The 23775-nt window shown below is 43.9% G+C and overlaps 2 protein-coding genes across 2 annotated transcripts in view; one reads left to right on the top strand and one right to left on the bottom strand.

The window, feature by feature from the left end:
- Positions 1-23775, top strand: part of NCMAP (non-compact myelin associated protein) — a 610040-nt gene that overhangs the window by 324538 nt on the left and 261727 nt on the right. The window lies entirely within an intron of this gene.
- Positions 1-23775, bottom strand: part of RUNX3 (RUNX family transcription factor 3) — a 227838-nt gene that overhangs the window by 71724 nt on the left and 132339 nt on the right. Inside the window, exon 4 of the mRNA XM_070764236.1 lies at positions 23558-23662. Coding sequence (XP_070620337.1) covers positions 23558-23662 — 105 coding nt within the window. The remainder of the gene's footprint in view (positions 1-23557; positions 23663-23775) is intronic.

Here is a 23775-nt window from a genome sequence, read left to right on the forward strand (position 1 = left end):
AAGTACCAGCTTGGGGATGTGGCAGGCCTGGGTCGCTGCTGGTTCCAGTGAAATTACTAATGGTTCTATAGAAGCGGTCCAAACTGGTAGAAACACACCTCTGGTCTGCACCAGCATCGAGCAATAAGAAAGGCATCAAAAATGAAACTTATCAGGAAAGACTTCATGAACTCAATCTGTATAGTCTGGAGCAGTGTTTCCCAACCTTGGCAACTTGAAGATATTTGGACTTCAACTCCCAGAATTCCCCAGCCAGCATTTGCTGGCTGGGGAATTCTGGGAGTTGAAGTCCAGATATCTTCAAGTTGTCAAGGTTGGGAAACACTGGTCTGGAGGACAAAAGGGAATGGGGGGACATGAACGAAACATTTAAATATGTCAAAGGGTTAAATAAAGTTCAGGAGGGAAGTGTTTCTAATAGGAAAGTGAACACAAGAACAAGGGGGCACGATCTGAGGTTAGTTGGGAGAAAGATCAAAAGCAACATGAGAAAATATTATTTGACTGAAAGAGTAGTAGATCCTTGGAACAAACTTCCAGCAGACGTGGTTGGTAAATCCAGTCACTGAATTTAAACATGCCTGGGATAAACATCCATCCATCCTAAGATAAAATACAGGAAATAGTATAAGGGCAGAGTAGATGGACCTTGAGGTCTTTTTCGGGGCGTCAATCTTCTATGTTTCAATGTTTCTAAAGTGTTCCAGATACTTGAGATCTACCATGTTCTCAGGACAGAGAACAGGATCTGGTATTATTATTATTTTATTCATTAAAAAACAGTAATACACAGCAAACGAGACTGATATTCTGGATTTTGTATCACAATATCACCAGTCGAACACTTCCCAAGCGTCTAGAACTGTGTGATGTATTTTCATATGATCCAAGTAGAGTAGAATAGAATAGAATAGAATAGAATAGAATTTTTATTGGCCAAGTGTGATTGGACACACAAGGAATTTGTCTCGTAGAGTACAGTGGCCTTTTCCAAGTGATAGATCGTGATTTTGTCAATGTTTATTGTTTTCAAATGCTGGCTGAGGTCTTTTGGCACAGCACCCATCTGTCCTTCTTGGTGGTATTAAATCCACCCTGAAATATGTATAGTCCCAATTCTGTTCACCTTCAGAAGTGGAAGAGCCACAAAGACTCGGCTTTCCCAGAAAGTCCAATGGGAAGATAAATTTGTAACCCTGTTTGATGGCGGTTCTTATGATATTCTTGTTCCCTAACATACAATACAGCAGTGTTTCCCAACCTTGGCAACATGAAGATATCTGGACTTCAACTCCCAGATGCTGGCTGGGGATTTCTGGAAGTTGAAGTCCAGATATCTTCAAGTTGCCAAGGTTGGGAAACACTGCAATACAGTATTGCATTTCTATTTTAAATCTTTATGCTTTCATACACTGCCAAGCATCGTTTTGGCGACTCTATTTTGGATAATAACAACAGTAATAACATAATTATTTAAATTACTTGTCTTCAAACCAGAACTTTAGGCGTCTCACAACCATCATATACAAATAATATAATAATTTTAAAAAATGGACGTCAAAAAACCAACAAACATGGAAACAGAAATATGAAAAACTGATGCCATAATCCAGCTCCCCAGATACAAAACTCTTACAATTCCCACTTTACCCCATTGCAATGCTTGAGGAGAAAGCTAGCTCATGATGAGCTCAAGAAGGTTAATAGAGAGACCTGGGAAGGGTGTTCCATCTATGGAGTAGAAGCTGCTATGGAAACACATGCTTCCTAGGTCCCTCAAAGTGGCAATGTTTTAAGAGAAATAACCTGAGGGCCCATGGATAGAGAAGACATTCTTTATAGAGAATCACGATCATGTGAATTCCACTTTATAATCCCTTGGTAAGGCCACACTTGGAATAGAGAACCATTCACTTAAGGACCACTGCAAAAGGGGCCATAAAATCAGGCTGGTCACATGATCAACTTGCTTTACAATCATCATGATTTATCTTTGTGATGGGCAGGCTCTATTACGATTGTAACTTGAGGTCTACCTGTAATAAGGTAACATCTGCTCCTATTTAAGCAGGTTGAGTCTGTCATCTGCACCTCTATAACTGTCTGGTTTGGTTCTGCAACCCAACAAGACCGACATAGACTTCAGAGGAGAATCGGAACTGCAGAAAAAGCAATTGTGTTGAGGACCTGTATACTGCACAAGTCAAAAAGAGGGTGGTGGAAATATTTACTGACCCCTCACATCCTGGACATAAATTGTTTCAACTCCTACCCTCAAAACAACACTATAGAACATTGTACACCAAGACAACTAGACACAATAACTGTTTTTTCCCAAACATTATCACTATTTTTTCCCAAACAATTCCCTCACCCCTGTCAAACTATTCACTAAGGCTGCATTATTATTACTATTAGTCTTATCATTGTTCCCATCACCCATCACCTCCCACTTATGACTGTATGACTGTAACTTGTTGCTTGTTCTTTATGATTTATATTAATATTGACTGTATCCTTATTGCTTATTTATACCGTATGTATGACAATCATTAAGTGTCGTACCTCATAATTCTTGATAAATGTTCTTTTATTTTATGTACACCGAGGGCATCTGCACCAAAGACTAATTCCTTGTGAGTCCAGTTACATTTGACCAATAAAGAATTCTATTCTATTCTATTCTATTTATTTATTTATTATTGATTGATTGGATTTGTATGCTGCCCCTCTCCGTAGACTCGGGGCGGCTAACAACAGTAATAAAAAACAGCATGTAAATCCAATACTAAAACAACTAAAACAAAACAAAACAAAAAAAAACCCTTATTGTAAAACCAAACATACATATAAACAAACATACCATGCATAAATTGTAAAGGCCTAGGGGGAAAGAATAACTCAGTTCCCCCATGCCTGATGGCAGAGGTGGGTTTTAAGGAGCTTACGAAAGGCGAGGGGGGGGGGCAATTCTAATCTCCGGGGGAGTTGGTTTCAGAGGGCCGGGGCCGCCACAGAGAAGGCTCTTCCCCTGGGCCTCGCCAAATGACATTGTTTTGTTGACGGGACCTGGAGAAGGCCCACTCTGTGGAACTATTCCTATTCCTATTCCTATTCTATTCTATTTTGAAGATACTTATCCAATGACTAAGTCTGGCATCACAACTGGGAACTTATCGAGTCAAGTTGGAAGTTCCTGCATTTCTGGAGGGAAAAGATGGAAAATTCTCATCGAACTTCTGTACATATTGTAGGACAGGAAAGAAACTAATTTCTTAAAGTGGGAAAAAAGTGAGGAATTTGCCAGATTAAGCTAGCATCACAATCAACTAATCTAAATTAGCACAGGATGAATAAGGTGTAGAAAGAGTGCAGAGAAGAGCAACAAAGATGATTAGAGGTCTAGAGGCGAAAACCTACGAAGAACCGTTGCAGGAATTGAATATGTCTAGTTTAATAGATGTTTAAGAAATATGTCGAGTCTTCGGAGACAGGCGGCATACAAATCTAATAAATTTTAATCTTAATTTTAAAAAGGATGAGGAGTGATTTGATAGTGGTGTGCCAATATTTGAGGAGCTGTTGCAAAGAAGAGGGGATCAATCTATTCTCCAAAGCACTTGAAGGTAAGATAAGAAGCAATGGATGGAAACTAATCCAGGAGAAGTCCAACCTAGAACTAAAGAGGAATTTCCTGACAGTGAGAATGACTTGCCTCCAAAGGTTGTGGGTGCTCCAACACTGGAAATTTTAAAGAACAAAGCGGACAGCCATTTGTCTGAAATAATATAGGGTCTTCTGCCTGGGCAGGGGGTTATTTCCTGAGAAGGTAGGTCCCCTCCAACTCTGTTATTCTGTTATACCTGAAGAGACCCTGCCCAGAAGGAAAAATGATATCATTTTCTTGCTTTCATCAAAAAAGCACAACAAAGAATGTTCTTTCTGCGCCAGCTCAGGAAGCTCAAACTGCCCAAGGAGCTGCTGATACAGTTCTACAGAGGAATCATTGAGTCTCTCATCTGCACCTCTATAACTCTCTGGTTTGGTCCTGCAACCCAACAAGACTGACACAGACTTCAGAGGAGAATCAGAACTGCAGAAAAAACAATTGCTGCCAACCCGCCTTCCATTGAGGACCTGTATACTGCACGAGTCAAAAAGAGGGCAGGGAAAATATTTACTGACCCCTCACATCCTGGACACAAACTGTTTCAACTCCTACCCTCAAAACGTCGCTACAGAGCACTGCACACCAAGACAACTAGACACAAGAACAGTTTTTTTCCAAACACCATCACTCTACTAAACAAATAATTCCCTCAACACTGTCAGACTTTCTACTAAATCTGCACTTCTATTCTACTAGTTTTTCTCATCATTCCTTTCACCCATTTCCTCCCACTTATGACTGTATGACTGTAACTTGTTGCTTATATCCTAAGATTTTTATTAATATTGCTTCTTCATTGCTTATTTGACCCCTATGACAATCATTAAGTGTTGTACCACATGATTCTTGACAAATGTATATTTTATTTTATGTACGCTGAGAGCACATGCACCAAGACAAATTCCTTGTGTGTCCAATCACACTTGGCCAATAAAAATTGTATTCTATTCTATTTGATTCTGCACAACAGACGTCTTCCTGTTTGTCTCTTCAAACTTAAAAGAATCTTGCTGGAGGGAAAATATCCATATTAATCAGGTTTTCCTGGTATAACAGTAATTTCTTTAAAAAATCCATGTTATTTCTACAGTTGCCTTGGTAGTAAACAGGCAGTACTTTAGAGTAATTTCTCCGTGTTCCTTTTTATTTAATTTACAGATGCAAACAACTATCCTGGGGTCATGTTGGACCAATACTTCTGGGAACTGAAGTCCTAACATCAGCATTGCCAAGGTTTAGGAACACTGAGCAGGGATGTCCAACCTTGGCAACTTTAAGACTTGTGGACTTGGTACAGCTGGCTGAGGGATTCTGGGAGTTGAAGTCCACAAGTCTTAAAGTTATCAAGTTTGGAGACCGCTAAGCTAGAAGACAAAATTTTACTTTAATAAGCAATTATTAAATAATGACCTTTAAAGCCCTACATGGCATTGGGCCAGAATACATCCGGAACCGCCTTCTACCGCACGAATCCCAGCGGCCGATAAGGTCCCACAGAGTTGGCCTTCTCCGGGTCCCGTCGACCAAACAATGTCGTTTGGCGGGCCCCAGGGGAAGAGCCTTCTCTGTGGCGGCCCCGGCCCTCTGGAACCAACTCCCCCCAGAGATTAGAACGACCCCCACCCTCCTTGTCTTTCGCAAATTACTTGAGACCCAGCTTTGTCGCCAGGCATGGGGGAGTTAAGTTATCCTTTCCCCCTAGGCCATTACAAGTTATGCATGGTATGTTTGTGTGTATGTTTGGTTTTTTATAATAAGGTTTTTTTAGTTTTTTTTATTAATTGGACTGTTCATGTTGTTTTACCATTGTTGTTAGCCGCCCCGAGTCTGCGGAGAGGGGCAGCATACAAATCCAATAAATAATAATAATAATAATTAAAATTATCTGCATCCACTCACCCAAAAGGAAAACTAGCTACATATTTTAGAAGTTATTAAATGCAAGTGGATTTTCAGCAGCCTCCTGAAACTTAGTGAAGAAAAACATTTAGACAGAAATAGAGCAGCTGAATTTTGTCCTGCTATCCTTCAAGGTAGGTTGTTTTTTTTTTAAAAAAATGTGGTTTTCTAACTGAAAACAGGAAGACCTAAGTACATCTGCCAAAGCTACCAAATTAGCATGGCTTCTCTGCATACTGTTTTGCTTGGGTTCCAAAGCAGATTTAAAAAAATAAATAAATGAATAAAGAGAGTGGTATGCTCTGCCAAGTAGCTGCAGAAAGAAACTTCATAAAATAAACGGCATTTGAATATTGCTAACATTATATAGATTGTTATCGGGAACACTTCGGGCTCCAAACATTCATTTCAAAGATTTTATTGTCTGCCAGGATTTCCACCTTTCTCTTTGTGTTTGTAAGGAGTTGCAGCTTTCTGCTCATAGGGATTAGCACCTTGCTTTTTTTCGTTTAGCCTCTTAAAGTTTAACTTTCTAACTCCCAATGGATAAAGAGAAAACAACTAACATGGTCATTTTATAAGATGGAAGCAGAAACAGGGAGAGAACAACCTGGCCTAGTAAAACTCTTGAGGAATGGCTGTTTGTCTAATTCAGACATTTTAATACACCAGGTCATTTTGGAGAAACATCAGTGAAGGGCTACCAAAATTTTTACTACCACACTGTGGGCGTGGCTTATGCATTTTCTTTCAACATCTTTCAGTGCAAATTGGGTGCTCTGGGGTGGAGCTCCCTTTTCGCTACCCCACTACGTTCCCCCCCATTTGGGGAGCAGCCCACCCCTGATAAACATATATATCTGCCTTGTGACATTCTAGTGATGGGGTCTCCAACTTTGGCAACCTTAAGCATGATGGACTTCAATTCCCAGAATTCCCCAGCCTGGGGAATTCTGGGAGTTGATGTCCTCCAGGCTTTAAAGTTGCCAAGGTTGGAGGTCCCTATTCTAGAGCATTGGTTTCCCGTCTTAGCATGTTTGAAATCAGACCTGAATAGGCGTTGATTGCTTACCTGAACGCCTCTTCTCGTACGGTGAGCGGGTACAGCAGTCACATGGGTTGCTCATGTCCAATCCGGTGGAACTGAGCCTAGTATTAAAAAAGCTTGCCGGATCCGCCCCTTCCCCAGAATTCGCGAATCCATAGACTAGGCTCAGCTGTGAAGCTCTGTAGTGTTCAACTCTCAATGTTAGAGGAAGAAAGATATAGAAAGGTAAAGAAGACACATACAAGGGCGGGAAGTGACTGCTGTACCCGCTCACCGTACGAGAAGAGGCGTTCAGGTAAGCAATCAACGCCTATTCTCCGTACTGAAGGAGCGGGTCCAGCAGTCACATGGGACATACCCAATAGATGGTCCCTAGGGTGGGATTAGATTGCTATCGTGTGAGATAACGGATTGGAGTACCCTTCTGCCGAAGGCAGCGTCCGCTGAAGCGTAAGAATCAATCTTGTAGTGCCTGATGAAGGAATTTGGCGAGGCCCAAGTGGCTGCTTTGCAGACCTCCTCCAACGGGGCTTGAGTCGCCCAAGCGGCCGAGGTGGCTGCGCTCCTGGTGGAATGCGCTGTGATGTTCCTTGGAACTGAGAGGGAGGCCGACTCATAGGCCTTAGATATAGTCCCTCTGATCCAACGGCCTATTACTGTTGAAGACACTTTGGCCCCCATGACTCTGGGGTGATAGGCTATAAAAAGTGCTTCTGACCTCCGAAAGGGTCCTGTGCGTTGGATATAGATTCTCAGCGCTCTGGTGAGATCCAGGGTGTGCCATCTAATTGCCAAGGGATGGTCTCGTTGGAGGCAGAAGGAAGGTAGGACAATATCCTGAGATCTGTGGAACATGGAACTGACCTTGGGTAAGAAGGTGGGGTCCAGTCGCAAGACTACCTTGTCCTGATGGAATTGACAAAGGTCCTGCCTGATTGAGAGGGCAGCCAGCTCCGAAATGCGTCGGGCCGAGGTAATAGCCACCAGGAATGCTACCTTAAAGGATAGGTACCTGAGGGACGCCGATTTTAGGGGTTCGTATGGTGCCTGCGTGAGGGAATGGAGAACCCGTGGCAAATCCCAGGATGGATACCTGTGGACCTTGGAAGGTCTGAGGTTGGCTATGCCCTTGAGGAATTCCTGAACTTCAGGGAAGGAACGGAGAGGCTGTCTGCGGGGACCCCCTAGGACAGATGAAATGGCAGCCAGATGACGCCGGAGGGTGCTGGTGGAAAGTCCTTTATGGAAGCCTTGCATAAGGAAGGAAATAATTCTGTGTATGGGAATGCACAGAGGGGAAAGACCTTCCTGTAGACACCACTGGTGAAACTTGGACCACGTGTGGTCGTAGATTCGATTGGTCGAACCCCTTCTGGCCTTTAAGATGACCTCCACTGAATCGGGGTCATGACCACGCAGTTCTAAGTCTCTCCTGATAACAGCCAGGCGGTGAGGTGGAACCACTCCGGATCTGGATGGAAGGAGGCCCCCTGCCGCAGCATATCCCCCGAAACGGGGAGTCGCCAAGGGTCCTGGACGGACAGCTGTTGGAGATCCACGAACCAGGGCCGGCGGGGCCAATGAGGGGCGATTAAGATTACTCGGGCCCTCTCGGTGAGGACCTTGTGAATCACGTCCGGGAGGATTGGAATTGGAGGAAATGCGTAGAGTAGGCCTGGAGGCCATGGACTCCGGAGGGCATTGATTGCTTCCGCTCCCGGGGATGGAAATCTGGAAAAGAAGCGAGGGAGTTGGGCGTTCGCATTGGTCGCGAAGAGATCCAGGATTGGTAGGCCGAATCTGAGGCTGATTTGATGGAACAGGTCTTGATGGAGGTTCCACTCTCCTGGGTCTATCGTTGCTCGGGATAGCCAATCCGCCTGGACGTTGAGGCTCCCCGAGATGTGATCGGCTAGGAGCGACTGGAGATGTTTTTCCGCCCAAAGGCCTAACTTGAGGGCCTCCCTCATGAGAGCCTTGGATCTCGTGCCCCCCTGTCTGCAGATATGGCTTTTTGTGGCAATGTTGTCGGTGAGAATGAGAACGTGCCGGTTGGGAATGCGAGGAGAGAAATGCTTCAGAGCCAGGGAAACGGCTCTTAACTCTAGCCAATTGATTGGCCTGGAAGCTTCCTCCGGGGACCACGTGCCCTGGGCTATCATCCCCTGGGCGTGGGCACCCCATCCCGAAAGACTGGCATCTGTGGTGATGACAAATTGATCCGGGCACCTGAACGGGGATCCTCTGTCCATGGCCGGAGACTTCCACCACTTGAAGGATCTGCGAACACTTGGTGGGATGACAATGCGCCGATTTGAGTTGCTGTGCCCCGATCTCTGAAAGGGTAATAGGAGCCACTGGAGTTCCCTAGCATGAAGGCGAGCCCAGGGAATGATGCCTATGCATGACACCATTTTCCCCAAAAGGGAAGACAGAGTTACTATGGATACTGAAGAATTAGATAAAATGTTAGAAATTAACTCCACTATACTGAGTTTTCTCTCGGGAGAGAGAAAAACCTGGGAGGATTCTGAATCAATAATGGATCCCAGGTGTGAGATGGAAGTGGAAGGTTGGAGGTGACTTTTATCAAAGTTGATGGAAAATCCATGGTCCTGAAGGACTGACATGGTGACAGAAAGGTCTGTTTTTACTTTCTCTAGGGAGTTCCCATGAATCAAAATATCATCAAGATAACATAAAATGTGGATGGGAGACGCCCGGATATAGGCCGCCAGGGACCCCAAGAGCTTTGTAAAGACCCGAGGGGCCGAGGAAAGGCCAAATGGCATCGCCCTATACTGGAAATGCCTGCCTTGAAAGGAAAAACGTAAAAATTTTCTGTGGCATTTGGCTATAGGAATGTGAAGGTAGGCCTCAGTGAGGTCTAAGGAGACCATGAAATCTCCCGTGTGAATGGCGGCCAAAATAGAAGATAAGGAGTGCATCTTAAACTTCCTATATTTGATGAATAGGTTTAGTTTCTTTAAATCCAAAATAGCTCTCCAACCTCCGGAGGACTTTGGAACCATAAATAGGATGGAGTAAAAACCTAGGCCCTTCTGACCGGAAGGAACCGGTTGAATGGCTCTGATGGACAATAGATGAGAAATGGCCTCCTCCATACGGTTACAATCTGAGGAGGACCTGGGAGAAGGGCAGGAAATAAAACGATTAGGGGGAGGAGAAATAAATTCTAAAAGAAGGCCTGTTTGAACAGTGTCAATGACCCAAGGGTCCTTGGAGGTGAGACGCCAATTAGAGGCGAAATGAGCTAGGCGACCCCCTATGGGAATAGAGGAAAGATTACCATCTAGGTTTTTTTGAAGCCCTGTTAGAGGAAGCTCCCCTTTGGAAGCGAAAACCTCTACCCCTGGAGTTCCTACCTTGGGAACGAAAGCGGGGGGAATACTGACCTGGAGATCTCTGATAGGAAACCGCTTGATCTTGCTGGCGCCCTGGGCGACGAAAGGACTGCGTTTTGGTAGCCTTTTTTGTGGTTGGACCCAAAACTTTCTTCTTGTCCGTGGTTTCCGTGAGGAGTGGATCCAGAAGATCACCGAAGAGAAGGTCGCGCTTTAAGGGACCCTGGGATAACTGCCACTTCTGGCGTACTCCCGCTTGCCAAGGGCGAATCCATAGGAGTCTTCTTGCCGTTGTAGAAGCTGCAATGGACTTAGCAGAAAATCTAGTAGATTGCAAGGTGGCATCAGCCACGTACTGGGCAGCTGCAAAGACCTTGTTGAAGTCTTGTTGACCTCTCAAGTCATCGGGAGGAATATGCTGTTGAAGTTGGCGAAGCCACAGCAGCATGGCTCTGGAGAAAAAAGAAGCCGCTGCAGAACTTTTAATGGCCCAGGAATCTGCGGTGAATCCTCTTTTGAGCATTTGTTCAATGCGCTTGTCCTCTGGGCGGAGGACTTCCTCCGCCTCGCCTGGCACAGCCGCTGCCGAGTGAAGGATCTTGACCGGTTCATCCGGTTTGGGAAAGGATAGAAGCTCTTCATAGGAAGAGGAAAGTTTGTACAACTTTCTGTCCTTGGTGGAGGGATTAAGGCCAGAGGCTGGGAAATCCCACTGTTTGAGTAAAGCATCTTTAAACAATTTAGGCATAGGAATTACCTCGTTATCCTCCTGTTCCTCTGTGAAGTAAGGTAAATTCTCCTCCGGGGGATCAGTGGAAGTGGAGGCTTGTTTCTCCTGGGCCGCTAATCCCGTAGAAATTCTAGCTTTGAGGAGGAGAGATTTGAATAATTGAGAAGGAAAAATGGTAATTGGAGAAGGAACCTTTATTTGGGATTCCTCATCATCTGATAGGCCTTGAAAGGGATCCTCATCATCCTCCATATCCTCATATTCGTCCTGAGAGGAATCTGAATCATCCTGAATAGGAGCTCTAACCGCTGGGGAAGAACCCAAGGGGCGGGAGGGACGAGAAGGAGGAGGAGGTAAGGGAAGCTCATTGATGGTGGAGAGTTTGGCATCAATGGCCTTGGACAACACAGCAAAAATAGATTGGAACTCAGGAGGTAAACTGGAAATATCAGCAGGGATGGCAGAAGAATCCCTAAAAGCCTGGGAGGATCCTGGCTGGGGAGAATCTTCAATAATATCTGGTTCCTCTGGACCTATGCCCCATAGGTTAGGTTGGGGTCTGTCTAGGTTAGGCTCATCCAGAGATAACACAGGGACCCCAGAAGGAGGTAGACTAGAAGCCTCTGGGGGGTCTTGACTACTGATTACTTGGGCCTGCACTTTCAAACGTTTTGCTGATTTGTCATGGATTCTTTGTAGGGCTAGGTCCCTTCTCTTCTCGGCCCTGGTGACCTTGGTCGAGGGGCGGGCCCCTGGAGAAGAGGAGGAAGAGGCCTGGGGGATACTAGTAATCTCATCGCCTGTAGGCCTGGCCTCTCTGGGACCTTTAGTTGTGCCTCTCTTGGGAAAGGTAGCCATAGTCTGACAATTAACAGAAGACAAGGCTGAGCCAATAACTGAATAAATAAGGAGAAGAATTTCAAGGACTTCCCAAGAGGAATGGATCCTGCTTCGAGGCCTCGAAGCTGCTGAGACTTGAGGACAATCTGGGCAAACCCAGAGTTCGTGTCCCCAAATCCAGCGGGGCCAGCCTCCCTAAACTTTTTAATTAAGTAAACCAAGGCACTCTGGTTGGAGGCTTAGCCGGTGGAGAATTTAGCCTGGGACCCCCAAGGCCCGCTCCGGGATCCACGCGGTGGACTGAGGCCTACGCGGCTGGCAGGAGGCCAACACGAGAGGCCTAAATTTAAAAAGGGCGCGAAGGCCTTCGCGCCGAAAAATCGCTCCGTAATATGTCTTAAAGGGGAAGCGATCGACTAAGTCCAGGAGACTAGAAAGACGTCTCACTCCGCAGGAGGTAATACTTAAGCCCTTTAATATTTTATATACAATAAAGAATCAATAAATCAATAGAATAATACTTGCACCAGAACCTCCAGGCCAAAGGATTAAAAGAATCCACAAGCGGCCGCGGGGATCGTACACGGCAAAACCGCCGGGGGAAAACGAAACCGCAACTTCTCCAAAGGAAAAAAGCCGAGCCACAAACGGCTGGCGCTATTAGTGCAAGTAAATAATAATGATAAAACAAATCTTACTACTTTTGAAGAAAAAGATCGAAGGGAAGGTGTTAGAATGTTGAACGAGCTATCACAATACAACCGCAGGATATGCGAACTGAGCGAATTCTGGGGAAGGGGCGGATCCGGCAAGCTTTTTTAATACTAGGCTCAGTTCCACCGGATTGGACATGAGCAACCCATGTGACTGCTGGACCCGCTCCTTCAGTACGGAGAAGTTAGCAGAAGATGCTTTAGAATACAAGATTATTGTTAAGCAATTCTACAAATGGAAACTTTTTGAGAAAACTGCCAAAGTCAGAATTGCACCTGGCAACCATCTCACTCAAAGGACACATTTGAATAAGGGATGATCCAATGACGTCCTTGGAGAAGGGCAGCATACAAATCTAATAAATAATAATAATAATAATAATAATAATAATAATAATAATAATAATAATAATAAAGGACAGCTGGCAAGCAGAAAGACAGTCTTACAAAGCACCTGTAAATACAGAGTTGAAGGGGAAGCCTCCTGCAGTTTGAACCCAACTCCGGATAATTTCTTAGCCATGTTGATGTCAATTTACTGCAGGCAGTCTTCAACTTACAACTGTTCATTTAATGACCATTGAAAGTTGAAGAAAGTGACCTATGAATAGTCCTCACACAACCATTGCTGCCTCTCTGGGCGATGTCACTTGATCAAAACTTGGGTGCTTGGCAATTGGCATGGATTTATGATCACCGGAGCATCCCGTGGATCATATGATCGTTACTGGCGACTTCTCCAGCCAGCCTCCAACAAGCAAGGTCAATGGGAAAATGTCTATAAAGATTCTCAGCCATCCAGCTCATGGTTGTCCCCAAAGTGCTTTTTCAAAAGGCAGCTGGGCTTCCTTTGTTTTTCCTCGAAGATGTTTTTGCTTTCTCATCCAAGAAGGTTCTTCTGTTCTGAAGAACTAAAGAAGCTTCTTGGGTGACAAGTGAAATGTCTTCAAGGAAAAACAAAGTCAAGTTGCCTTTGGGGGGGGGAAAAAGTCAATGGGAAAAGCCAGATTTGTTTAATAACCAGGGCAAAAAAAAAAGAAGGTCATAGAATCAAACACAATTTACTTAAAAACAAAAAAACAAAATTAGCAAATTGAGGACTGCCTGTATTGCTTTTTTAAAAAATGTTTTATTTCCCAACTTCCCAATCCAGCCTACAGATCTGATATTTGCCATCCGTGCTGTAACCAAGTCTGCCCTGCTGAACTCACAAGCCTGCTGTGACCCAAAGAAGAAACCTTCAGATAAAGGACTGACCTCTCTAGGACGGAGGTCTCCAACCATGGCAACGTTTAAGACTTGTGGACTTCAACTCCCAGAATTCCTCAGCCAGCAAAGCTTCTAGGACAGTGATGGCAAAACTTTTTTGGTTTGTGTGCCAAAAGTGTGTGATCACATACGCTAGCATGCGCGCACGTGTCTACACCCATTCCCTCCCCCACGCATGTGCATTCATCCCACGCTGCCCCCTGCACATGCACATAACCCCCCCTTCCCGGCATATGCGTGGAATCCTCACAAAATGGTGAAAAAACAGGCAAACTGGAAGTTTGAAAAAACAGACTCCTGTGTCTGCTCTTTGTGATGTTTTTTGCACTCGGGAGGCTTCAGGGAAGCTTCCTAAAGCATCAAAGTGTGAAAAACAGCACAATGGGAAAACTGGAAGTCAGTTTCTCCAAACTTCTGGCTTACCCGTTGGGTGGTTTTTTGCACTCTTGGGCTTCAAAAAGCTTCCCTGAAGCCTCCAGAGGACAAAATGGTCTTCCCCAGGGCTGAAAATCAGCTGGCCTGAATGCTGGAGCTAATATAGGACAATGTCACACCAACACTCCGCAGTCTGCATTGGATGCTGATCAGTTTCCGGTCACAATTCAAAGTGTTGGTTATGACCTATAAAGCCCTTCATGGCACCGGACCAGAATATCTCAGGGACCGCCTTCTGCCGCACGAATCCCAGCGACCAGTTAGGTCCCACAGAGTGGGCCTTCTCCGGGTCCCGTCAACTAAACAATGTCGGTTGGCGGGGCCCAGGGGAAGAGCCTTCTCTGTGGCGGCCCCGGCCCTCTGGAACCAACTCCCCCCAGAGATTAGAATAGCCCCCACCCTCCTTGCCTTTTGTAAGCTCCTCAAAACCCACCTCTGCCGTCAGGCATGGGGGAATTGAGATAATCTTTCCCCCTAGGCTTCTACAATTTATGCATGGTATGTTTGTATGTATGATTGGTTTTTATAACAAGGGTTTTTAGCTGTTGTAGTATTGGATTTTTTACATTCTGTTTTTTGTCACTGTTGTTAGCCGCCCCGAGTCCATGGAGAGGGGCGGAATACAAATCCAATAAATAGATAGATAGATAGATAGATAGATAGATAGATAGATAGATAGATAGATAGATAGATAGATAGATAAATGTGTCATGTGCAATATAGGTTTGCCATCACTGTCCTAGTAGTTGAAGTCCACAAGTCTTAAAGTGTCCAAGGTTGGAGACCCCTGCTCTAGGAGCCATAAACACTCCCTTCGCCATCTGTATCGACTCTCTGCCTTTAAAAAAAAAAATGAAACGAGATGGCATTTAAAGATTCTACAGAGGAGGAAACTGAAAACATGAATCAATTTTAATCTGTGTAATTAACAGATTAACAAACTGATTGCAGATCCAAGCCAGCAAAACAAAACCGCAAAGTGTTGTTAAAGCCGATGTGGCCACCTGGATCCTTCTACTTTCATCATGGAGCAGAAGCTGCTCACCTCCTTTCTTCTGCAACCCCACCTGTTTCCTCTCTCTTGTGGAACCAGAAGTACTTGGGAGGATTACAATACCAAGGCTGGTTTTACAAGCCAGGTGCACAGGTGAAAAAGAGTAGGATGGACAGGAGGAGGGCACCGGCTAGGAAACACAAGGAGCGTGGCTTTCTTGTTCCTCAAAGTTGTCCATCAAGGGACTTGGGAGTTTATCTCTTCCACATCCAGGTATCCAGGCCAGTATCTTTTATGACATTCCCTCCAACATTTTAGTGTCAACATGTTTGTCAAAATTGTTGGGGACAACTCAGATTAACCTCAGACCATGACTCAGAAGATTCATTTCTTCTTCAACAGACTAAATGACCATGAGGACAACTCGCCATGACCAACTCACTGCATCCAACTCATTGTGGCCAATTTGCACCAGCCAACTTGCCCTTTAACAATTTGTTTTGTTTGTTTGTTTGTTCGTTCGTTCATTCATTCATTCATTCATTCATTTATTTAGTATGCCACCCCTGTCCGTAGACTTGCGGCGGCTCACAGCAGTGATAGAAACAATGTACAATACAAATCTAATAATTTATTTATTTATTTATTACTTAGATTTGTATGCCGCCCCTCTCCGAAGACTCGGGGCGGCTCACAACACGTGGAAACAAATCATAAATAATACGAAGTTAAAAACCCATAATTTAAAAAACATGCACACAACATACCATACATAAATTATATAGGCCTGGGGAAGATATTTCAATTCCCCGATGCCTGACGACAGAGGGGGATTTTCAGAAGATGGTGACTGAGCTGTCGTGAGTTGTCTCATTCCCATTTTAAAATATTTATCCCAGTAGACCCGGTCCCATTTCATGTGGTTTGGAAGAGCAGCGTAGGTGCCTTAATGTTCAACTTAAGGAATGGGCACCTATGTACCCAAATTGAGGAACTTCATTCTACCCAACTGCTTGGATGTAGAACATCCAAAAGAAATAGAGAAAGAAATCACTAATGGAAGATTTTCCAGCCTCTTCCAGAAAGCTTCCATCTTTCATTGTACCTTTTACTCTACCATCAAAGAAGGTTCCACTAATGTCCATCCCAATTGGCCATCTTATAATGTAAACATAAATTAGAATGACTCCTATCCTAACAAGCATCAGAAAAGAAGCTTCTGTTCAACACAACAACTCAAAGGAGTTATTTCCATCCTACAAAACAAAGCACAGATTGCCTGTCCTTGACACACCTACTTCAGAGAAAGAAGTCCTGGAAGTTCTAGATCACGCGTCATCAAGTTGCTGAGATTGAGAAACACTGTCCTAAATGGTCTTCTAAGCTTGATAGGTTTGATGCGTTGGGTTGTCTTGCTTGCAAAGTTTAAGCAAAGGATTCTGGACATTCCAAGTTGAACTTCTACAAGTTCTAGAATTTCTATAATAAGTTAGGAAATCATGAAAAACATCATCCAGCTAATCTAGGTATCTCCAACAACTCATAGACCACAAAAACCACAGGTCTTTCATGTTCATACTGTTTGATGTCTCTCCATTAGCAGCTTTGGAAGGAAAATCCAGAAATATCTCTTTTTGCAGAAAGAACCTGCCCATGCAGAATGAGTGCGGCTGAGTCACTGGCTCATGTCCTCCTCTGTTGTGACTTCTCTGGAGGCTTTAATAATGTCCTCTAGACACCAGTTCTTGGCCTCTCCTGGTTGATCAATAAGTGTGTGCACATCAGCTGCTATCAGACAAGACCCTAGAACAGGGATCAGTAAACACCCAAAGAGCCATTTGGACCCATTTCCCACAGAAAAGAAAACACCGGGAGCCACAAAACCTTTTTGACATCTAAAAAGGAAGACAATACTATCATTTTAACCTTTAAGCTACTGTTTCCTCCAAAATAAGACATCCCCTGATAATAAGCCCAATCAAGAATTTGAGCGCATGGCAATAAGGCCAAGTGCTTATTCTAGGGTTAAAAAAAAAATAAGATAGGGTCTTATTTTGGAGGAAACATGATATGTATAAAAAAAAGAATTTTAGCCATGGTTGGCCTACCAGGGATTGAAAAGTTCCGTAAATTGCGTGCCAGTGATGGTTGTGATGTGTATTTTGAGCAACAGGGAGTACAGGGGTGAAGGAGCCACATGCAGCTCCTGAGCCCTGGGTTGCTGACCCCTGCCCTAGAATAACATGCAGGAAGAGGGAGATTATGATCCCGCTATATAGAGCACTGGTGAGACCACATTTGGAGTACTGTGTTCAGTTCTGGAGACCTCACCTACAAAAAGATATTGACAAAATTAAACGGGTCCAAAGACGGGCTACAAGAATGGTGGAAGGTCTTAAGCATAAAACGTATCAGGAAAGACTTAATGAACTCCATCTGTAGAGTCTGGAGGACAGAAGGAAAAGGGGGGACATGATCGAAACATTTAAATATGTCAAAGGGTTAAATAAGGTCCAGGAGGGAAGTGTTTTTAATAGGAAAGTGAACACAAGAACAAGGGGACACAATCTGAAGTTAGTTGGGGGAAAGATCAAAAGCAACTTGAGAAAATATTATTTTACTGAAAGAGTAGTAGATCCTTGGAACAAACTTCCAGCAGATGTGGTAGATAAATCCACAGTAACTGAATGTAAACATGCCTGGGATAAACATCCATCCATCCTAAGATAAAATACAGAAAATAGTATAAGGGCAGACTAGATGGATCATGAGGTCTTTTTCTGCCATCAGTCTTCTATGTTTCTATTTAACTAAATTCATCATTACGAACAACAGTTCCAGCTGTCCTAGAACACTTTACTCAGCTGACCCAACATCAAACAGGAATAGCTTCAGTGCAATATGGTTTCCACAAGGTTCATTCTGCAGTTATCTAACCTCAGGTATATACCGATGTGTTGAAATTAATATTGGTCAGTGACCACAAGAAAAGGTGATTGATTTTGTTCTTAACCTGCAGGCAGTGTGATCAATCAAGGAAGGAAGATGATGGTGCGATCAAATTTTTTGCCTTCAGGAGTTGTGGAAGCTTCATCGCAGGAGGCTCCCAGGGGGAAATTGGACCGCCATTTATTTGGGGATGATGTAGGGCAGTGGTGGCAAACCTACGTCACGTGGGCCAGAGGGGGCAGGCAGAGCCCTCTCTGTGGGCACACAGGCCGTTGTCCCAGCTCTGTGTCGGGTCTCTGCCGTGTGTGCATGTGGGCCTCCGGCCAGCCAGCTGGTCTTCAGGTCTTTTCCACGCATGAGTGGGGTGTTTGTGTATGCCTGCCCCTTGCTGTTTGGGCCAGGGGTGAAATCCACATTTTTGAACTACTGGTTCTGTGGGCATGGCAGGTAAGGATAACGCAAAATCCCCCTTCCCTCCCCACTCCAGGGGAAGGATACTGCAAAATCTCCGTTCCCACCCCACTTTGAGGTCAGCCAGAGGTGGCATTTGCCAGTTCTCTGAACTACTCAAAATTTTCACTACAGTTCTCCAGACCCTGTTAGAATCTGCTGGATTTTATCCCTGGTTTGTGTGCATGCACACACTTTGGCCACTCAGTGTCTAAAAGGTTTGCCATCAAAAGTGTACGGTCTCCTGCTTCGGGGCGGGTTGGACTTGATGACCTTCAAGGTTCCTTCCAACTCTGTTAATCTATCTACCTATCTAATCTCTCTCTCTCTCTCTCTCTCTCTCTCTCTCTCTCTCTCTTTATCTATCTATCTATCTATCTATCTATCTATCTATCTATCTATCTATCTATCTATCTATCTATCTATCTATCTCTGCAAGCCACACACTAAATATATATATATGGAGCTTTGATTGCATCACCTGGCACCAAACTGTCTTCTTGAGTTTTCAACCATATTCTGTCAGCAGCCCCTGATCTGACAGAACGTTCAGACAACCGTATGGGTATGTACACACAAACACACACACACAGCTCTTCTAAAATTATGGTAGACAGATTCAACCTCATTTACTGCAATAGGAAAAACATACTCAGAGCCCAGGGGGGGCGGAATTCAAAACGTTTCTACCGGTTCTGTGTATTTAACCAAGATTTTTCTACCAATTCTGTGTACTTTATACCCGTAGGAGCCCATCATTGATTCATTTTCACCAGTCATAGGGTTCACCAAGCAACATCTACACAACCGGTCATTAGGGCAAAGAACCCGTGGTTAAAAAACACGGGGAACCACGAAACATTTTTTTGACATCTCTTTCTCTCCCCCACCCTCCCTCTCTCTCCCTCCATCTCTCTTATGTCTCTCCCTCTCTCCCTGTATCTCTCTATCTTTGTCCTGACCACTTCTCCATCTCCCACTGTCACCCTTACTTTCTCAGGCCAGGCAAGGAGGGGAGGGCAAAGGGCAGGGTGGTGGGATCACCCAACAGGGAGCCACAGCAAAGGCCCAAAGAGCCACATGGAAGCCACATGCAGTTTCAGAGCCACGGGTTGCTGTCACCTGAGCTAGAGGGTCCCAAATGTCCCCTATGATGTCATGAAAAATACACCTTTTTTAAATACCAAGTTTAGTTTGCCTGAAAACATCAATGCAAGGAATCAAACAGAGAAACACTGGGAGTAATTTACACGCATGTGTGAATCTGGCTCATTGCTGCAACCACTGAGGCTTCTCAATTTCTTTTGTGTCTGGGTGTGGTTGCCGCTGCCTCCCCAAAGCCCTCTCCTAGAGTCCATTGCAAAATTTCAGTCTGTAGAGAGACACGAAAGATGGGGGAAGAAAAAAGAATCCGGCCTAGAAAGATACAGATAAATTTCGCCCACAAGTTTGAACTGCCAGAAACTTGTCAAATTAGAACTGGCAAATCTCACATCCAGCGTCTAATCAGCCTATCGCAGAAATCTTTAATTTCCGTCCTCTGTTGAAATGCAGAAGAGGAGTTGGGGATGATTCACTGCACAAGCTGGTCCTTCATTTGTAATTATGCTAAGCGCCCTTACTCAGGGGCGGTGTGAACTCCAGATGCAGATGTAGGGTAGATCAATGGCCTTTAAAAGATAGCCCAAACAGGCCTTTCCTGATACTCGGCCTCTGGAAAGGGTCCTGGGCTTTAGCTGAGTCCTGCATGACCACCCTTGGTTGAGTTCACCCAACATGCTAAATCCTTCACTTGGGAATGTACACCTGCCCAGTCCATTCCCTAAGGTAAGAAGTGGAAAGGGAGGAGAAGGCAACAGTAATTTTACTTTGGGAGTGAAATGAACAGAGATGAGGCAAGGCAGAAAGGAAAAGGCAAATGGAAGGAAGGAAAGAAGGAAGGAAGGAAGGAGGGGAAGGAAGGGAAGGAAGGAAGGAAGGAAGGAAGGAAAGGAAGGAAGGAAGGAAAGGAAGGAAGGAAGGGAAGGAAGGAAGGAAGGAAGGAAGGAAGGAAGGAAGGAAGGAAGGGAAGGAAGGGAAGGAAGGAAGGAAAGGAAGGAAAGGAAGGAAGGAAGGGAAGGAAGGGAAGGAAGGGAAGGAAGGAAGGAAGGAAGGAAGGAAGGAAGGAAGGAAGGAAGGAAGGAAGGAAATAAATGTGGTCTGAAAAGTAAAACAGGTGGGCTAAACAATAATGTTTTCCTGATTTCTGAAGAGGCCAGATGTGAGAAGTGGGAGAAGACAATTTTAATTGTTTAAGGCAGCGGTCCCCAAACTACGGCCCGTGGGCCGCATGAGGCCCGCTGAGGCCATTTATCCGGCCCACGGGTGAGTGACAGGAGCACAGGTACATACATTTCTTTTAATTAAATTCTCTCCGTAATGTTCCTTCAAAAAGTACAACACCAATTATATTTCTAACTTATTCATCATTATGCCAAAGTGCTTCCTTCTTTCTTTATACGTTTTTCTATAAACCAAGAAAACCAATCAGATGTTAACAAAAGAAAATTAAAAACAAAACATAAACATATATGAATTTCAGACTTCTTCCCCCCCCCCTAAATAGTATGTTCCCATTTTGTTTTTTTACTTTAAAATAAGGTATGTGCAGTGTGCGTAGGGATTTGTTCATAGGTTTTTTTTATAGTCCGGCCCTACAACAGTTCGAGGGACAATGAACTGGCCCCCTGTGTAAAAAGTTTGGGGGCCCCTGGTTTAAGGGCTCCAAGCAAACGTTTTGCACTACCAGCAGGTTCTGACAGGTTCTGGAGAACCGGTAGTGGAAATTTTGAGTAGTTTGGAGAACCAGCAAATACCACCTCTGGCTGGTCCCAGAGTGGGGTGGGAATGGAAATTTTGCAGTATCCTTCCCCCTGCCACTTCCACTAAGCCATGCCGACAGAACTGGTAGGGGGGAAAAATTGCATTTCATCCAGCTACCAACTGCCAGTTCGGCGAACCAGAGGTAAAATTAACATCCGGTTCGTCCAAATTGGTCCAAATTGGCTGAATGCCACCCCTGCTTATAACAGGGCATCGAGCATTAAATACAACCAGAAAAAGAAACACACTGCTTATGCTAAACACACCTTGGTGGATCATTGTATCAAATGTAGTTTTTGCTATCCCATCTTTCCTGCTCTAAAATAATAGAATACAGTGTTAGAGCTTGAGCTTGGACTATTTTTAACAGGTCACTGATGACTTTTTCCACCCTACCGGTTTTATTCATTAATGTTTAAATCAAATTTGCATGGCTGCCCATCTTTACCCAAAACAACTCTGGATGATATACAACAATCAATGTTCCTTGAATTCACAACACAGAGGCTGTAGTCACATAACATTCAGCTTGGTTTTAAAAAGTAGGAAGAAAGCTCTGTTAGTCTAGGATGGCAAAAAAAACAAACTAAAGCAGGGGTTTGATAACATTTATTTGATTTACAAAAGTGTGTACTTTTTAATAACATTGTGAGTCAGAGAAGGTGATTTAGGACTCCTGGTTTAGCCTGGTTACGGAGCCCAATTTGTAGGCTTAACAATTCGCTTAATCCAAATTTAACCAAGGGGTTAGCGCAGCTCTTTAAAGCAGTGTTTCCCAACCTTGGCAACTTGAAGATATCTGGACTTCAACTCCCAGAATTCCCCAGCCAGCTGGCTGGGGAATTCTGGGAGTTGAAGTCCAGATATCTTCAAGTTGCCAAGGTTGGGAAACACTGCTTTAAACCACAAGAAAACTAACCAAGATTCACTCTAAATACATTTTCAAAAAATAAAATATTCTTTTCTATTCCAGAACAAGTTAATTAATATATTTTCAGCCTTCTCTCACCGTGGTGTTTATTCGCAAACCTAGATTAACTGAGTTTTAAACGTGAACCTTCACAGGCCCAAGAGTATTTAAGAGGGAGTCAAGCTATTCTCCAAAGCACCTGAAGACAGGACAAGAAGCAATGGATGGAAACTAATTGAGAAAAGAAGCAACCTAGAACAAAGGAGAAATTTCCTGGCCGGGAGAACAATGAATTGTTGGGACAGCTTGCCTTCAGAAGTCATTGGTGCTCCAACACTGGAGATTTTAAAGAAGAGATTGGGCAGCCACTTGTCTGAAATAGTATAGGACTATCACAATAGTGCCCTGATACTCTGGATAGCGGGATTCAGAGGTCCATGCATCTTAAGCCTTCATCTTGCCAAACCTGATTTAAAACTACCTTTCTGAATCAATGTTAAAGCATTCCCATAAGCGATCATACAGGTAGTCCTCAACTACAGCCATTCATTTAGTGACCATTTAGAGACTTCACCTACAAAAAGAGATTGATAAAATTGAACGGGTCCAAAGACAGGCTACAAAAATGTGGAAGGTCTTAAGCATAAAACTTATCAGGAAAGTCTTAATGAACACAATCTGTATAGTCTGCGGAGAGGGGCGGCATACAAATCTGATTAAACTTAAACTTAGTCTGGAGGACAGAAGGGAAAGGGGGGACGTGATCGAAACATATAATAATAATAATAATAATAATAATAATAATAATAATAATTATTATTATTATTATTATTATTATTATTATTATTATTATTATTATTATTATTGCCTCCTGAAAAAGCCTAAAGACCCATCTTTGTCGCCAGGCCTGGGGTTGCTAGATCTTTCCCCTGACCAATGAGTGTATTTTAAATAAGAAATGTTAATAGAAGTTTTAAAATTAGAATTTTAAGGATTGTCTTTATGTATATTAATTGGATTGATTTACTACTGTTTCTTTGTATATGTTGTGAACCGCCCTGAGTCCTGGGAGAGGGGCGGCATGCAAATCCAATTAAACCTTAAACCTCCATTGGAGATTATGAGGGTGGTGGTCTCAGAAATACCCACAACAAGAAGCACGTTTTAACAGGGGTGTGCATAAGTGCACCGGCGTGCCTACCGTCCCTGCTCTAAGTCTCTCTCTTATTAGTACCAATCTCATGTATATAAACAGTGTTATTTCTTTGTATACTACCAATACGTACTTGACAAAAATAAATTTCAGCAATGACACCTGCCAGCGACATCTACTTAATTCGATTTGGCCACCAAGAGGATGGACACAGAGAGTGAACACGAGAGTAGACAACAGTTTCCTTTCTGAAAATAAGAGGTCACTTACTTCTCGGTTCCCGGGGTCCATCGACGGTCACTTTAATGGCCCGGTGATATGTAGCGACCTGAGTAGGGTTGGTGAAGACTGTGATGGTCAACGTAAAGCTTTTTCCTTTAAAAGAAATCACAAAGAGAGGAAATCAGAGGTGGGGAGGGAGAAGGCTACATGAATTTAGAAAGTAATATTATCCTCTTTAGTAAAGTACAGTGCTACCTCTACTTACG

This window comes from Erythrolamprus reginae, chromosome 11, assembly GCF_031021105.1.
Source record: "Erythrolamprus reginae isolate rEryReg1 chromosome 11, rEryReg1.hap1, whole genome shotgun sequence".
In the NCBI taxonomy this organism is placed as follows: Eukaryota; Metazoa; Chordata; class Lepidosauria; order Squamata; family Dipsadidae; genus Erythrolamprus; species Erythrolamprus reginae.